The following is a 15,086-nucleotide window of genomic DNA, read 5'->3' as shown; positions in this document are numbered from 1 at the left end:
TTTCTCTTAATCCTACTGATTATAATTTCTCCAATCTAAATATATAACAAATAATCTCACATTGACATAGTAAGCCTCTTTCAGATGAATTATGCATGGGAAATATGATCAGATATCTTAGCAACTGAGAATGTTTGATTGGCCTGTAATCTCTCCAGACTCGTGTCTAATAAAGGGGTAATTCCATTTCATGCCGTGATCCTTTCCAGTTCGAGATCTGAGTTCGATATCTCAGTGTCTGTATAATCTCAACGTTTATGTGCAAGCATATTGATTCATCGTGCGGTGGCTCTGTTAGCGGCTATAGGGAGCTTTTACATCAATCCTATAAAAAAAAAAAAAACCCAACACAGGTCTATGAAAATGACCATAAATATTGTTACTAACATGCCATTTCCATTTCCGTTGGAGATTAGAGCCAAAAGGGCATTTAAAAAGACAATCTCCATTCCTGTGAGCATTTTAACATTCTGGGCGACATCCTGGAGATTTCAGAGGACTTGAGAGGAGGTTAAATTAATCTGAAAAGCTTTGGCAAACTTTTGACTGTAATTCACGGTCACTGTGGCAAGCTGAATAAAAGTATCTTTGGAGTTCGCCTATCACACGTCTGACACCTTTGCCATCTTTGGCCTTTGGAACTATGGCTCGGGCCTTTCCCAAAGGTGGGGGGAGGCAAGAAGGGGGGAAGGTCAAGGGCAGGTGGAAAGGGAGGTGGGGGAGAGAAGGCACAGGCAGCAGGAGGAGGGAACACCCCTTTGCTAATCACACATCACAAGCAATGAAATTTCTCAGGCGCGGAGCCTGCCAGGTGCATTTCAAAGGGAAGCGTTGGGGGGAGTAGGTGTCACTCAAGGCAGATATTTATGAAAGATGACAGCTTGCAAATATCTCAATCTTGGACAAGCCTGCACCGGTGACACGGAGGAGCGCGGCCAAATTGGACGAGTCAGCAGCCAACATTTATTTCATCAGGACCTGTCCAGTCCCCACGGACGGCTTGATAGTCTGGGGAGAATGGGGAGCAGAGGGGCTCACTCTGCCGGTTACGCTCAGTCCATCTGCACGGAGCACCCCCCAGAGGGTCTAATGAATATGCAAAGCAGGATCCCAAGGAGCTGGGAAAGCTGTGTTTGCAGAGCTAGCCTGCCTCTGGATCTCAGCGATGCCAAAGAGGAAGCGTCGTCATTACAGAAATATTGATGGCTGCTCCTGCCAGCCGACAGGGACAGAGCAGGGAGTCTAGCCAGGGCGGAGACCTTCATCCCCATACAGACACCCTGTGGGTCCAGAGGACGCAGAAGTGACCGTGGTCGATGCCATTCCCCTGGCAGCTGTCCTGAGGTCCCTGATACACTGAGCAAGTGAACTTGTTAATAACAGAAGTCTATATCCGCCCCCACCACCACCCTCTGCAGGGGATGAAACACTACACATGGGCCTGAACGAATGCTAAGATAAATGCCAGGGGGGATTTTTTTTTAAATATATTCCATTGACTTTTCACAGAGAGGAAGGGAGAGGGACAGAGAGCTAGAAACATCCATGAGAGAGAAACATCGATCAGCTGACTCCTGCACACCCCCTACTGGGGATGTGCCCGCAACCAAGGTACATGCCCTTGACTGGAATTGAACCCAGGACCCTTCAGTCCGCAGGCTGATGCTCTAGACACTGAGCCAAACTGGTCAGAGCAAGGGGGGAATTTTTTATAGTATTTCTTTGTTGGTTGGTTGGTTGGTTGGTTAATCCATTTATGCCCACTGGGAGGGCAGCCCCTTTATGTATATGCTAGAGGCCCAATGCACGAAATTCGCATCTGCCCCTCTGTCTCAGCCCCTGCCCACCGCGGCGGCCACCTTGGCCCTCGCAGCCCCAGTTTTGTCCAGAAGGATGTCCGGAAGGTGATCCAGAAAGACGTCCAGTCTAATTAGCATATTATGCTTTTATTATTATAGACTAGTGTCCTGGTGCACGAATTTGTGCACATTGAAAGAAAATTAATTAGAAGAAATATTTTAATATTGCTTTTTGCCCTTTCTCTATAATAGAAGTGTCAACCAAATTCACGATCGACAATGACAGACTGAAACACACCAGTGTGATTGGCGCGAGAGGTTGACTAGTATATGTATCGTGCATGTGCGAGTCAACTTAGCCTTTTATAGATATAGAATAGACTTGCTTAATTAGAGCTGCTTTCTGATGTAGCTAAACTTTTTCCAGCCCAGTGAAGCACCCCAACTTCTCTTTCAGTTAATTTTCAGCAACACAGCAGTAAATATCAACACGAAGCAGATGATTATTGCAGATCACGCAGGGAGAACAAAGGGTAAAATATTTAACTGCAGCAGTGTTTGACTATATTCTGCGCAGTGAGAAAACCTGAAGTCATTTTCCAGGTCCACCATTTCTTACTTCTTTTCAGTCGGGTCAAGTTTCTAAATTTTCTAAATCTCTGTTTTCTGGCTAATGAAAAGAAAATAGGATTCTACCGAGTCTCCTATCTACCTACTCCAGGACTTCTGTGAGGATCAAATGAGATGAGGCACGGGAAACGCTTCACAGACATTTGGTTAAAGTGTAAAATGTTTGCACCTGGCCATAAAGCAAGTCAAGTTCCTGGGCTGAAGAAACTGCAAGGAGGCTAATTGCTAGGGAGAGGAAGCCGAGCGTTGCTACATGACATCATTACCCGGCACCCACAGCCACCATTTCTGGGCTGGGCTGGGCTGTGGGCCGCATTTTGCGCCATAGGATCTTGGCAGCATTGGCTGCGATTTGGTAGGGTGTCGCTCTGGGGTGGTGGCGGGGCCTGTGTCCCACTTGGGGGGGGAGCTGAGTGTTGGTTTGTAGGCACCAGGCCCATGGTGCCGTTTATTTTTAAATGGCCAGTGTGCATCATGGCAGCTCCTGCGTTGAGCGTCTGCCCCCTACTGGTCAGTGCACATCATAGCTACTAGTCGGATGGATGGACACTTAGCCTTTTATATCTACACTAATAAAAGAGAAAGATGCAAATTGACCGTACCTTCACAACGCCCACCAACCAATCAGGAGTGAATATGCAAACTAACCTCATCGCCTCCATGAAGACTGACAGCAGGGAGAAGGCAGCTCCCACCATGGCCTGCTTGGCCATCGCTGCAGCGAACTGGGATCAGGCAAGCGCAGCCCTCAGGCAGCTCCCAGCATGGCCAGCTTGGCCGTCCCTGCGGTGTGGAGCAGGCAGGCCCTGCAGAGAACCATGGGGAGTGGGCCTAAGCCATCAGTAGGACATCCCCTGAGGGCTCCCGGATTGGAGAGGGTGCAGGTCAGGCTGAGGGACACCCCCCTCCCACATGAATTTTGTGCACCGGGCCTCTAGTATATAGGAAAAAGAGTAATTGCCACAGGGAAGACATGAAGAGGTATTGTTTATTGCTGAGATGAGGAGGAGCAGCGATTTGAATGCACTGAGCAGCCAGGCCACTTGCAGCTACTTTAAAGGGGGACAGGCCCACAGGAGTAAAGGGACACACACAGTGGGAGGTGCTGGAGCTACTTATAGCAGCGTTTCCTCATCTCTTCTGTAAACATAAACAAAAAGGGAAGTCACAGCACCAACTGGCTTCCTCCCCAGCATCTGGGATGAATTACGCCTAATGAGAGGTTGTAAGCCACATTGTCACCCCTGGGCACGTGGATGCTGTGCTTAGCCGAGTCACGGTTGCCAGTGCCGCAGCCCCAGGCGCCCAAATTCCCCGTAACTGCACAGACAGAGTGGGGGAGTGCGGTCGGCCAGGCTGGCTAATTGAAAAGGGAGAACATTACATGAAATGTGAGGAGTGTGTAACGTGCTGGGGCGCAGGCAGCCCCTGCTGTCGGCGGCTAATTGTGCCGTTCCCTGGCGTGTTGGACCTGCGCATCCCTCCCTGGAACCGAGCTGCCCATGTGCTTCGCAGGCACCCGGCCGGGTCCTCTGACTCGGGGCTTGGATTACAGGATGGACCAGTTGGGTGACAGCATCCCCCGTGGACTCGCGTTTCGTTTCAGTGAACGTACGCACACGTGACCCGCCTTGATCGAACCCTGGCTGGGCTGGGACCGGAGTCATTGCTGCCACTTAACACAGAGACCTCTGGTTAAAGAGGGAAAAATGAATGCAAGGAGGGTATGGGGTTTTAGTACATTTGAAAAAAAAAAAGAGAAGAATAAAAAGGAGAGAAAGAAAAGCAGAAGAGATAGAGGGAGGTTGGGAAAGAGAAAAGGACAACAACAAAAAAAGGAAAAAGCAATCAAGCAAAAACAAGAGTTTCATATACAGGAGAGTTTTTTAAAATCAGAACCAGTGCTCCATAAAAGATGGCAATATTCATAAATGTGCCTCCTCCTTTGCTGTTATTGCTGCAAACAGGCATCAGAAAAGACAGACTTCCTTGTAAAAATTAATTATATTGTCAGCGAACAGTGGCCCTAACAGTGCATTGATTCCAAACCCTAAAAGAAGACGCACGTGCCCGTTTATCCTGTTTCCTTACAGAAGCATTAGCGTTCAGCCAAAATTTTATATTTAGAGAAAATGACCCATGCAATCATTTTCATGGAATCTCAGTTATCAGCTGATAGTTGGTGACAGACATCTATACTAATAAAAGGGTAATATGCTAATTACATGGGGAGACCTTCCAGGAGATGTTCCGTAAGTCCTTCCGGTCAAAGCCATGGTGGCAGGGCCGAGGCAGTTAGGGGCTATGAGACCGCCAGGGGGGGTAGTTGGGGGCAAGCAGACTGATGGGGGGGGGCAGTTGGGGGCGATCAGGCCGGCGAGGGGGCAGTTGAGGGCGATCAGTCTGGCAGGGCCGGGCAGTTAGGGGTGATCAGGCCGGAAGGGGCGGGGGAGGGGTTTAGTTGGGGTTGATCAGGCCAGCAGCAGAGTGGTTAGGGGCAATCAGGCAGGCAGGCAGGTAAGCACTTGGGAGCCAGCGGTCCTGGATTGCAAGAGGGATGTCCCCCAAGGGGTCCCAGATTGGAGAGGGTGCAGGCTGGGCTGAGGGACACTCCCTCCCTGTGCACAAATTTCATACACTGGGCCACTAGTGCTATATAATAAAGAGCTAATATGCTGATTAGACTGAACAGCAGAATGACCGTCCGGACGACCTTTCAAACAAAGCCGGGGCTGCGAGGGCTGAGGCAGCTGGGGCTGCAAGGGCCGAGCTCCCTTCCACGAATTTCGTGCATCAGGCCCCTAGTACTGTAATAAACTAACAAAGGTCTAAATAATTTCCTAAAAGGTCAAACTTGAGAATTTTGCATGCCATAGATCTTGGCTAGTCCTATTTTTTTTTAATCACCCGAATACTGGGTATGTTTCTGAAAAGAACCTTGCAAATTCTGGCGAGTTTGTTTCTGGATTTACGTCTAAGACGCATTGTGAAACCTGAAGTGGCTTCCATGGATGTGAGAGGCGGTGCGGTTCAGGGTGAGGGGTTTGGGAGTGAGACAGTCTGAGCCTGCAGGGCGTTGGCAATAACACATAAGCTGAGGGGCCAAGCAAGGAACATGAGCTCTCTGAGATCCTATGCCTTCGTTTGTAAATTATAATCGAGCCTGTCCATTTAGCAAGGCAGGACGAGGACCAGCGAAAAGATGTAGAAGATGTATTTCCAGGATTTTGGAGGAAACCAATGGCTACCTTCTGCTTATTAACTAGACATTAAAACAAGTCCCCCTGCCTAGCTGGTTTGGTTCAGTGGGTATAGCGTCAGCCCAGGGACTGAAGGGTCCCAGGTTCGATCTCGGTCAAAGGCATATACCTGAGTTGCCGGCTTGATCCCCCAGTAAGGGATGTGCAGGAGGGAGCCAATCAAGGATTCTCTCTCATCATTGATGTTTCTGCCTCTCTCTCTCCCTCTCCCTTCCTCTCTCAAATCAATAAAAATATATATTGCCGTAACCAGTTTGGCTCAGTGGATAGAGGGTCGGCCTGAGGACTGAAGGGTCCCAGGTTCGATTCCGGTCAAGGGCATGTACTTTGGCTGCGGGCACATCCCCAGTAGAAGGTGTGCAGGAGGCAGCTGATTGATGTTTCTCGCTCATTGATGTTTCTAACTCTCTACCCCTCTCCCTTCTTCTCTGTAAAAAAATCAATAAAATATATTTAAAATATATATATATATTAAAATAATAATAAAATAAAAAATAAAACAAGACACCCCCCCCCAACGTGCTAAATGCATTAATATAGTCTTCTGAGCTTCACACAGCAACTACAAATGACCGACAATATCTCTCCTCTGCCTGGCGATCATGTAAATTCTCTACGCAGACAGGAGCCTTCCCCCAAAGTGGATCTGTATTGAGTGCTTCCCCCCGGGGACGCACTGTATACGTAACTCGATGCGTCTGTTACTGTTGTAATTGGGAAGCAGGAAAGCCATGGCCGCGGATAGAGAGCAGAGCCCAGGCCCCCTGCGATGACAATGAGATAGGATCCGAATGACATCTGCAGCATCATGTTCGCCAATTAGGTGTTGGGAATATGTGCGCACTGCTCCGGCCACCTGTCATGCGCCCGGCTTCCTAACGGGGCGCGGGAAGGCAAGCAAAAGTCAGGGGAAGACAACAAACAAACAAAGATGAGGAAGAAGGCGAGATTGGCCGAAAACCACAGCTTTCAGAAAGCAACTCCCCGAGACCGTGGCTGTGGGATCATTTTCACAGAGAACTGCAATGGTTGTCCAGGCCTGTTTTGGTGCAAATTTTATTGACGCCCCTGGCTGGCAGCTTAAGGAAGCTATGGTGCTATGGATCAGGGGTCCCCAAACTACGGCCCGCGAGCCACATGCAAATACAAATATTGTATTTGTTCCCGTTTTGTTTTTTTACTTCAAAATAAGATATGTGCAGTGTGCACAGGAATTTGTTCATAGTTTTTTTTTTTTAAAACTACAGTCGGGCCCTCCAACGGTCTGAGGGACAGTGAACTGGCCCCCTGTTTAAAAAGTTTGAGGACCCCTGCTATGGATCATCTCAGAAGCAACAAAAGGTGCTAGGAGTTGCCCCTTGCTGGGGTGCCACCTAAAAAAAAAAAGAAAGAAAGAAAGAAAAAAGAAGAAAAGAAAGGAAAAAGGTGCCCATGTTCTCCCAACGAGGTTTTTTCAAAAATGAATTACGCCATTAAGTGCCAAGAAGAAAATTAGCTATGAGCGTTTAAATTTCAAATGATCCCCCTTCTAATTGTAAAACAGTGGCACTTAACTGCTATTGATCCTGAGGAGACACATTAGGGAGCAGGGTCACCATAACTGTTAATATTCACGGCCTCCTGAAAGAGCATCAAAGGACATTTTAATGTCATCGGCTTTCTCAGGGAGTTTTTAAGGAAGCTCTGCCTCCGCCAGCCTATGACTGAAAAGGACATGAGGTAGACAAATGTAGAAACAAATGTGACGGCAATTTTCCGCTAATCAAATCATAACTCAAGATTGATTTTTTTTTTTTTTTTTTTTTTGGGCAAAAGTAGATGTCATATAGATTTCCAAAGCCAGGCGACATTTAAAAGTCAGAGCAGTGTATATGTTTTCTATAGACTGGGACGTTCCAGAAGATTGGCCAATGGGGAGTTTGGGGGTTTTTTTTGTTTTGTTTTTTTTTAACGCAGAGTTGTAAGAGAGAGTGTTCGGGAGTGAGGGATGTCAACTGTCAGGGGCATTTCATTCAAGGCTCCATCTGCCCAGCTTTTTTTGAAATGTTTATTAGATGAGACAATAAACCACATGTGAGTCCTCCGTTTTTTAAAAAAAGGTAGAAATTACATTTAGAGACACATCCGGGGGAGCTTTCCTCCCTCTGCCTGGATCCTACAGTGAAAATATTGAATCTGTGGCATTGTCAACATCTACAACGCTGACTTAGTCAAGCTAGGAAGCAGGACAGCAGTGCTTGTTGTTAAAATTAACAACTCTTGCCCGGCCAGCCGTGGCTCAGTGGTTGAGTGTCAACCTAGGAACCAGGAGGTCAGGGTTCGATTCCCGGTCAGGGCACAGGCCCAGGTTGCGGGCTCCATCCCTGGTGTGGGGCATGCAGGAGGCAGCCCATCGATGATTCTCTCTCATCATTGATGTTTCTCTCTCTCTCTCTCTCTCTCTCTCCCTCTCCCTTCCTCTCTGAAATCAATACAAATATATTACACCAATATATTTAAAATTAAAAACTCTTATTCCAAATCCCTCTGTTGCAGCCCAAGAGAAATAACATTGTATTGGACGTCCCCCAAAAAAGCAAACTTGTGTTAATCTTTATTTCCGACCAAATCAAGTCTTTACCTCGTTCCTAAGGGTATTGTTCACTATGCCAATTGATTTTTGCTAAAAGAGTATTATTGTTATTTTGTTTCCTAACTCAAATATGTATCTTCATTGCCTACAGAAACACATTTTTAGGGTGTAAATTTTGGCAAATATAATCTTGTAGGAATTTGCTAAATAAAAAGGGAGTTTGCTAAAGGAGTAAATGATGTCTTTGGGTGGTTTAAATTCTTATTGCTTAAAAGAATTTTATTTTTATGAGAGAGAGAGACAGACAGACAGACATGGATTTGTTGTTCTACCCATCTACGCACTCATTGGTTGATTCTTGTATCTGCCCTGACCAGGGATTGAACCCACAACCTTGGTGTATCGGGATGATGCTCTAACCAACTGAGCCACCATTCTTCATGGCATCACTGAGGGTTTTGGGGGAGCACCTGGGAACAGGTAGAAACCCACTGGTGTACAGAATGTATATACTCTTAGACTCAGCGATTTACCAACTGGAAACTAAGCAATATTATTTCTTGTGTGTCTGAAATTTAAACTTACTGCAGAGTCCAGTATGTTCACTGGCTAAGTCTGGGAACACTAGGTGGAAAGCCAAAGACAAAGGAGATGCTGAACGGGCCAGGACCATTTAGTTCAAAGAAATACGAAGCCATGCCGAACTACTTAAAGCAAACATAAAACTAAATGTTGTGCAAATACATGGCCAATTGACTTCTCATGATGGTGCAAATACAATTCGTTTGGATAAGGAAAAGATGCCAGACGACCTGCATATGTTTATATGGGGAGAAAAAAAAAAAAACTTGACCCCCATCTTACATCATGCACGATAATTAATTCGAAGGAGATCATATACCTAAATGTAAATGTTAAAAAGATAAAGTCCCTAAAGGCAAACACAGGAAAGTATCTTTACAACATGATAAAGTCCCTGAAGGCAAAAAAACAGAGAGATTCCCACTGCATTGTTGGAGCAACAGGGACAGGGACCTGACACAAACGTACAAGGTGCAGTCCCTCCTTCCTCCTCCAGCCATGCGGTCTCTCTATCGCCCCCTATTGGCAGAGCCTATAACAGAGGCGGACAGGGGCAACTGGCAAAGCAGGAATGTGGACAGAGTCTTTTGTCAGTATCCCAGATGGCAGGGTGGCGGCTGGTAGACAATATGTAAATGACTGTCATTGGTTAGTTTCCTGCCCCCCTCAGTCTCCAATAATATAAACCCAGGGAAACAATGAATTTTAATTAGAAGTCAGTCCAGAAACATACTGAGAAAGTAAGTTATATATATATATATTAGATGCACGAAGATTCGTGCAAGAATGGGCCTTCCTTCCCCTGGCTGCCGGCACCACCTTCACTCTGGCCGGAGCTGCCTTTTCGCCTTCCCACCTTCCCATGCTGCCGCGAGGCCCAGAGCAGCTGGGGGGTGCAGAATGCCTGTGTCGTCGCCCGGCCACTGGGCGCCTGTGTATGCAAATTAACCCACAATCTTTGTTGGGTTGATTTGCATACTCACTCCTGATTGGCTGGTGGCCGTCGTGATGGTCCGGTCAATTTGCATCTTTCTCTTTTATTAATGTAGATTTGCTCTGAGTGTATTAAGCCAGGAGTGTTACAAGAAGAATAAAAAAGAAAAGGGAAAGTAAAGAGAAGAAAAAAGAAAAAGACGGGGGAAACAAAGCTAATATAAACAACATTCTAAGAAACAGAGGAGTGTCGGTCTAACCATTACTCTTATACGGCCGGTCTAAATTATTACCTCTTCATTCACTCAGAAATATAATTCATTCATTGTTGGTACATGGGATATCAGTTTATATCTGACTTAAAAAGACCACACCTTTGGCTCTACATTTCAGACCAGTCTATGAACAGAAACAACACAATTCTGACCCGAAACACGAGAAAACTAAGTGAGTACACATCACATTTCAGAAAATTCTAGTCGTGGGTCTAGTTGTCAAATTTTTTGAACACTGTTTCCTACACGTGTGATCTAAGTCTTTTTGTCATTGAAAAGGTGAGTATTTTCTATTCAGTAAAAATATCTGTAAAGGCTCCTCCTGTTCGGCTGTGAAAACACACTGGGAAGACAGTTGTTGCCAAAGCAAATGAACTTTATTAGCATCCCAACTCTGAACAATGGAAAGCCTGCGTATGCGCTGTCAGCGAATGAGACACTGTGGAGTCTGAAGTCCACAGTGGATTTCATCTTCCAACTCTGCTGCTTACTTATCAGCTTTTAGAGAGGACGTGAGAGAAACGATACTGACTACGTCGCTGCACATCATGGTCTTTGTCACTGGGATGCTGACTCTCTTCTTCTTTTCTTTCCTTTCTTTTTTTCATCTTTTGAAAAGATTTTATTAAAGGTCTTTATAAAGCAGTGATGGCAAACGTTTTGAGCTCGGCGTGTCAGCATTTTGAAAAACCCTAACTTAACTCTGGTGCCGTGTCACATAGAGAAATTTTTTGATATTTGCAACCATAGTAAAACAAAGACTTATATTTTTGATATTTGTTTTATATATTTAAATGCCATTCAACAAAGAAAAATCAACCAAAAAAAAATGAGTTCGCGTGTCTCCTGTGACACGCGTGTCATAGGTTCGCCATCTCTGTTATAGAGCAACATCCAGACTCCAGCTCCAGCTGCTGAGGAGACCCTGTGATGCTGTGGGTACGGGCTGGGGCCTGGCAGGCGGCCCTGGCTTCCCACCCGAGATGGGGATGCTGGGCAGGATCTCGTCTTTGGGTCCCACAATGCTCACATGGTCAGATGGGGGCTTCTTAGGGCCTCTCTTACCACCTGGGTCCCAAGGAAGCATGATCTTCACTTTGATGCCCAGCCCACCTCGCCTGGGAAGCCCATGGCGCACTGCAGTGTCCACGTAGCAGTTAACAGGGTCCCTGCTGCGGATCATCAGACCATCGACAACCTTCACGGATGCAGCCCTCTGTCCTTGGAGTTTCCCAGACACCACAACCTCGCAGCCCTCGGCCCCACTCTCCATGCTGAACCGTGGCACAGCACAGCGGGCCCCCGCACAGCAAGGCCTCCTAGGCCAGTGGTCAGCAAACTCATTAGTCAACAGAGCCAAATATCAACAGTACGACGATGGAAATTTCTTTTGAGAGCCCAATTTTTTAAACTGAAACCATATAGGTAGGTACGTTGTTATTCACTTCATGAGGGTGCTCCTAAGGCTTAGGAAGAGCCACACTCAAGGGGCCAAAGAGCCGCAGGTGGCTCACGAGCCGCAGATTGCCGACCACAGTCCTGGGAGTTTGTTACGCAGAGACTGTGTCTGGGCAAAGGCCCTCAGACCACTCGGGGCCACCTCCTCACCACAGAGCTCTCCACTGCCCTCAGGGAAGCCAAACCTCTTCCGAACCACAACAGTCCATTCCCAGATCCGTGGGCCCTTCTCACCAGGAACATTCTGCGTCCCGGTGGCCCAAATAATCATTTCTGTCCTGTTCGGTGTCACTCGGACCTCAACTCCAGAGTAGCCATCGTCAGCCAGCTCCTGGGGGAGAAACTCGTTCGGTTCAGCTCTGAAGATGCCATCAGCAACCCACTGGCTCAGGCCCCCGCACTCAGTCCACCACCATCCGCAGCCCACGGGGATGCCTCGCGGCCCAAGCCACCGCCCGGGGCAGGGCATGGAGCGGGCGCGGAGCTGTGGGTCCCGCCACGGCACCTCGGGAAGGCCCTGACCCGCACTGCGCTGTCATCCCCGGGGCCCCAAGCCAGGATCTCACCTTCCTCCTGAGGCTCCTCTTTTAAAGGTGCACACAGAGCCCTTTCACAGGGACCACCACAGAAGCGAGACGCGCATAACTACAAGGGGAGACAACTGCACTGGTTCTTTTTATCCTAGGAATCGATTTCCTACTCTTACTTATCACATCGCCACGAAAGAACAGGAACCAGAGATCTATAATAATAAAAGCGTAATATGCTAATTAGACCGGACGTCCTTCCGGACGACCTTTCAGACGAAGCCGGAGCTGCCTGGGTCCTGGGTGCCTGCTGGCGGCCGGAGGGAAGCCCGGGTCCCGGGTGCCAGAGGGAAGCCGGTGCCAGCAGCCGGGGAAAGGAAAGCCTACTCTTGCCTGAATTTCGTGCATCGGGCCTCTAGTATTAGCAGAAAAACAGAGAGAGAAATAAAACACTAACCTATCAGACTCTTTTACAATGTTGAAGTATTTATTTATTTTCCTCAAATATCAAACTGAAAAGAGAAAATGTCATTACTTGTAACCCATCCAGTGCCTCATGAACAGTCCTAGCTGGTTTGGCTCAGTGGATAGAGCGTCAGCCTGTGGACTGTGGACCAAAGGGTCCTGGGTTCTATTCCAGTGAAGGGGACGTACCTCAGCTGCAGGCTCATGCAGGAGGCAACCAACCGATGTGTCTCTCACATCAGCGTTCCTTTATGTCTCTCCCTCTTCCTTCCAATCTCTCTAAAAATCAATGGGAAAAATACCCTCGATTGAGGATTAACAAATAAATAAACAAAAAGTCCATATCGAGGAAGGCCCTTGCCTTTGGGGTTCAGATATGGAAACCCAGTCCCCCCAAAAGCCAGCATGAAGGAAGCTGCCCTGCCCGGCTCTCAGATCTGCAATTTATTACCCGCTTCTCTAGGCTCAGAGCCCTGCCACCAAGACCACAGGACACCCCGCTCCTGTTCTCTACGTGGGGAGACGAGCTATTTATAGCTGCAGGCCACCAGGCTCGCATGCACTGAGCAGCAGACATGCCCAGGAAGTCCCACTGCTATTCCAGCTCCCACACCCCACCCTCCCCACGGGCGGGGGAGTGAGAGGAAGAGGAAGACTGTAATTTGGGTTTGTGCATTTATTATTCTTTTTTCTTTTTTTTTTTTTAACCTGGGATGCCATTTAGAAATCTTAAAGGGACCCTGGTCCTCGGTGCCCGCCCAGCTGTCCTGATTAGTGGCTCTGCGTATGCAGGTCAGATCCGGGGATTAATGACGGCTAATTTGCCCGAGGTTGGTGCAGCCCAGGCAGCAGGCTCTGCAGGACCAGCTTTCGCTGCCATATGGGCGGAAGCAGCTGTTTCAATTACTTTCAATGCCCAGATGTGTCAGGCGAGCCACCCGTCCTCGGTGGGGTACATCAGCCGCGAGGCAGCTAATTGCTTCAATCGCCGAGGAAGCGTGGTGCCGGGGACCCCGAGAGGGGCTTGGGGACAGCCGAGTCCAGCTGTCCTCGCCGCTCACCAGGCCGGCAAGTGGACAGGCCGCAAGGAGACTCCGGCCTCCGCCGGCGGGCCCGCGTGACACCTGAGCGGCCTGTCTCCGTCAGGTGCGCATCACGCGAGGACAGACCGAGGCGGGTGACACACCCGTGACCTTGGCGTGTCTCCCTCCCAGGCGGCCGTATCTGCCAGGAGCCGATGGGATGCGGGGCTGGCGCTCCGGGCCCGCCAAGGAAATCAACATCCCCGTGATGCCAATTAACATGCAGCACAGATTGGCCATCTGAATCCGAAGCTTCCAGGCACCTTTTGAAAGGTTAGCCTCCCTCTCCTGGCGCCCAGGCGGTCGGGGAATCAATGAATCGACGTGTGTGTGATGTTTTCTGGTGAATCCGATGGAGGCCAGAGGGGAAGAGGAAAGGACGGTCGCTACCACCCACTCCCCTATGCTCTCTGCGGTTCTTGGGGGGCGGGGGAGATCAGAACCAAATATCAGGGAAAGCCGTGTGCTCCCCTTGTGTGGACAGGGAGTGACGAGGAGCAGACCTGGGGGAGCTCAGAAGCTGTTATCATCATCATAATACAGCCATTTAGGAAAAGAATAAACATTTGTTTTGTGCTAATTCCGCAGTAATCAGGGTGATTGATTGTACTGTACTTGGCTACCGCGTTGCCATGGTTATTGCAAGCAGCCTGGTTATTAACGGCCTGGCCTCCGCTGCCGTGCTCAGTTTGAGACCATTCATCAGAAACGCGAGTCTGAACTTCCCGGTGGCATCCCAGCCACTTCGCAGCCCAAAAGAAGCGAGCTCTTTCGCGGTTTTGTATTCTGTCGCGTCCCATCTGCGTTATGGCGTGGTCTGTCCCCTCCTGGGGTCGCATTGCTTCTCTTTAAAAAAAAAAAAAAAAAACAGCAACAATAGGTCTCCCGTGTAAGTCACGGGGTCAGCCTTTTTTCAGATGGGTCTGCTGGTGAGGATATATTAATGCATCTGAGGCAGAAACTGTCTTGAAGAAACAGAGGTGGGTTCTGTGTGTGGGAGCGATTTGGGAGGGCCCGGGCCCAGAGCCTGGGAACTAAAGGTCTCAGGCAGAATAGGCCAGAGTTTAAACCCACGTTCCAACCCGGCCCTCACTGTCCAAGTGACATCTGAGTCTTCTTTTTTACAGAAAAAAAAAAAATAGGTGTCTTTTTTTTATTTCAGAGGGGGAGAGAGAGAGAAAGGGAGGGGGGAGAGTGAGAGAGAGGGAGAGAGAAACATCAATGAGAAAATCATTGATTGGCTGCCTCCTGCACGCCCCCTACTGAGGACCGAGCCTGCAACCTGGGCACATGCCCTGACAGGGAATCGAACCAGCAACCTCTTGGTGCCCGGGACGATGCTCAACCACTGAGCCACACTGGCCAGGGCCTGAGTTGAGTCTTCTTGATCCCAGGATTACTGACTCCTCTCCTCAAGCCAGCCACTCCCAGCGAGTCACAGTCTACTTCCTTTGTTCTCCTTACCAGTGGCGGTGGGGGCGGGGTGTGTTCCTGTGTGTTTGG

General features: G+C 48.5%; 1 protein-coding gene and 1 long non-coding RNA gene across 2 annotated transcripts in view; both read right to left on the bottom strand.

Moving 5' to 3' along the window:
* Nucleotides 1-15,086, bottom strand: part of LOC308535748 — a 1,003,266-nt gene that overhangs the window by 607,096 nt on the left and 381,084 nt on the right. The gene's annotated exons all lie outside the window — the stretch shown is intronic.
* Nucleotides 10,671-11,362, bottom strand: LOC308535928 (small ribosomal subunit protein uS3-like). The gene has a single exon (XM_081114948.1). It carries the CDS (start codon nt 11,322-11,324, stop codon nt 10,932-10,934), a length of 393 nt encoding a protein of 130 aa, XP_080971074.1. The 5' UTR covers nt 11,325-11,362; the 3' UTR covers nt 10,671-10,931.

Source organism: Myotis nattereri (assembly GCF_964212035.1).
Source record: "Myotis nattereri genome assembly, chromosome: 21".
NCBI classification, from domain to species: Eukaryota; Metazoa; Chordata; class Mammalia; order Chiroptera; family Vespertilionidae; genus Myotis; species Myotis nattereri.
Note: the sequence above shows the minus strand (reverse complement) of the source record. Positions and strands in the feature narration are given on the sequence as shown.

Coding starts and splice junctions, on each gene's coding strand:
- LOC308535928 (XM_081114948.1), bottom strand. CDS start 11,324: ATGGAGAGTGGGGCCGAGGGCTGCGAGGTTGTGGTGTCTGGGAAACTC.